We start from the raw sequence: 2,500 nt of genomic DNA, 5'->3' as shown, positions 1-2,500 counted from the left end.
CACACACACACACACACACACACACACACAGGGAGAAGGACAGTTAACAGGCTGATAAAAACAGAAAACTTTCCTCTCAGATATTTGCAGTTAATCAACTTTTACTTGAATGTAAAAATGGAAGCTGCATTAAAGGTTTTCAGCTGCATGGAATGTGCATTTCTACTTTGCATGTATATAAATATACCTGTAGATGATTGGAGTGATATAGTTAGTGTGCATGCAATGTTTTCGTGCGTGCAACATGTGCAGGGAAGTCTGACTGACGGATACATAAATGTCTTAACTGCTTAAGTGACTCTGAGTTAAGAGTATATAAATATTGACCCTACATCTACACCTGAGCTGACTATCCAATCACCACCCTGCCATGTTATCCAGCGTCTATCCAATCAGGGCGAGTTAGAGGGTCTGAAGGTATCTTAATAAGAGGCTGCAGACCCAGAGGAGACTGACTGAAGGAAACACACAAACACATCCACTACCTGCTCCAGCTCAAGATCTAGAGGGGGGAGTAGTTCTGGGGGCTAAAAGACCCCGGGACTCTTGGTCCAAATGCTCCTTAATTTACAAAGAACATTGCACTCATAATATTCAAGCACAAACACGCCCAAAGTTCTGTTCCAGTAACGTGAGAGAGGCGGCGCTCTGTGTGATCCTCACCAGCACTTTGGGGAGAAGGAATGGTTCAGTCCACCAGGACCAGGCTCTTTCTTACTGAGGAGGAACTCCTGCAGCTTCAGCTTCACTTCTGTACTCGCGATAGCACCTTCAGAGAGAGAGAGGGAGAGAGAGAGAGAGTGACCGGTCTGTAGATCAGAGACTTGCACGGTGGTGAAAGCAGCAGTGAGACTCACTCTCTTTGCCTTTCTCCTTGTTCCTCAGCAGCAGCAGTTGTTGCTCCAGTCGGTGTTTCTCCTGCTCTTCGTGTCTCTGCTGCTCCAGCTTCCTCTTCTGTTCCATTTCCTGTTGACGCTTAGCTGCTAACAGCTCCTGCTGTTGCTAACACACAAGCACACAAACACAGAGAGGCCAACACTTTAAGTGATAGAACACAAACTGACTGATGGATCTGATGAACACATGAGAGTCAGTGTTCAGGTATCTGAGAGTGATCCTCCTGACAGACTACCTTCAGGTGTTCCTGCAGCTGCACTTCATGTTGTCTCGTCAGGACCTCGTGTTTCTTCTGGAACTCAGCGAACAGCAGCTGTTTCTGGAGCTCCTGCTGCTGTTTGAGGAGCACCAGTTCCTGCTGGAGCTGCTGCTCCCTCATGCTCGTGTCCACGCCGGGTCCACCTGACATAGACCCCACCCTGGGCTCAGTGCGCAGGTCCACTGGGCCTCCGCCTCCACCTCCTGGACCTCCGCCTGGAGAAGAAGAGATAGATCAGAGCTTAATCTTACTCATCCTGACTGAAAGGATCCTTTATTAAAGTGTTATAGTTAGAGCTGGATCAGGCTTGGACCAGGTCTTAGTTATGCTGCTATAGTCTTAGACTGACACACTGGGATCCTGTCTTTCCCTCTCTCTCCTCTCTCTGCCTGTCTCTCACTTTAACTCTTCCTGTCCCATTAAAGTTACTAACCATAGACCTTTCTGGAGTCCCTGAGCTCCCTTGTCTCGTAGGTTCCTCTGGATCTCTGCTGGAGATTCCTTTTTTGGGGTCTGTTATTCATCCTTTCTTTCTTTCTTTCTTTCTTTCTTTCTTTCTTTCTTTCTTTCTTTTTTCTTCTGTCTATCTTCCTTCCTCCTTTCTTTTTTTAATCTCTTCATTCTTTTTCATTCCTTCCTTCATTCTTTCTTTCTTTCTCTCTTTCTTTGTTCTCTCCATGTTTCTTCATCCTTTATGTCTCCTTTCCTCACCCCGTCCTTTCCTTCTATCCTTTCCTTCCCCATTTCTTCTCCTCTTTTTCTTTCTTCTGGTCTCCCTCTCTTCTCTCTTTTCTTAGACCTTTCTGGAGTCCCTGAGCTCCCTTGTCTCGTAGGTTCCTCTGGATCTCTGCTGCTGTGGACGTGGTCCAGACTCCAGCTGCTACAACTACTACTATCCGTCTCCCCACTATCATCTCTCTCTCTCTCTTCATCTCCCTCTATCCCTCTCTCCAACACGGTCTCAGCAGATGTGTGTCTAACATGAGTCTGGTCCTGCTGGAGGTTTCTGCCTGTTAAAGGAAGTTTGTCCTTGCCACTGTAACTTGCTAAATGCTGTAAAGTGCTCTGCTCATGGTGGATTAAGATGAGGTCAGACTGAGTCCTGTCTGGAAGAGGGGACTGGATCTGATCCGGTCCCTCAAAACTCAAACATGATTTTAAGACAGGACGCCCCCCCACCCCAACGCCACCAAGGACTCTTAGAGGACTCACCGCCTTCAACACCTCCTCCTCTCTGCTCGCTCGCAGCTCCTACAGGGCTCTGCATGCCCGACGGGAGGCTGCTCTTCACCTCCACTACTGCAGGAGAGAGAGAGAGAGAGAGAGAGAGAGAGGGAGAGAGCG

The 2,500-nt window shown here is 47.9% G+C and overlaps 1 protein-coding gene across 2 annotated transcripts in view; it reads right to left on the bottom strand.

Annotated features, from left to right (window-relative positions):
- Positions 1-2,455, bottom strand: part of hdac5 (histone deacetylase 5) — a 25,705-nt gene extending 23,250 nt beyond the window's left edge. Inside the window, exons 1-4 of one of the 2 annotated variants that reach the window (XM_034679268.1) lie at positions 2,369-2,455; positions 1,133-1,371; positions 858-1,002; positions 664-769 (exon numbers count right to left, since the gene is read on the bottom strand). In XM_034679268.1, coding sequence (XP_034535159.1) covers positions 664-769; positions 858-1,002; positions 1,133-1,371; positions 2,369-2,423 — 545 coding nt within the window. In that variant the 5' untranslated portion in view covers positions 2,424-2,455. The remainder of the gene's footprint in view (positions 1-663; positions 770-857; positions 1,003-1,132; positions 1,372-2,368) is intronic. The other variant, XM_034679269.1, reaches the window with a different exon arrangement.
- Between the last annotated feature and the right edge of the window lie 45 nt (positions 2,456-2,500).

Source organism: Notolabrus celidotus, unplaced genomic scaffold (genome assembly GCF_009762535.1).
Source record: "Notolabrus celidotus isolate fNotCel1 unplaced genomic scaffold, fNotCel1.pri scaffold_420_arrow_ctg1, whole genome shotgun sequence".
In the NCBI taxonomy this organism is placed as follows: Eukaryota; Metazoa; Chordata; class Actinopteri; order Labriformes; family Labridae; genus Notolabrus; species Notolabrus celidotus.
The sequence above is the reverse complement of the archived record's forward strand: the minus strand, read 5'-3'. Positions and strand labels throughout refer to the sequence as shown.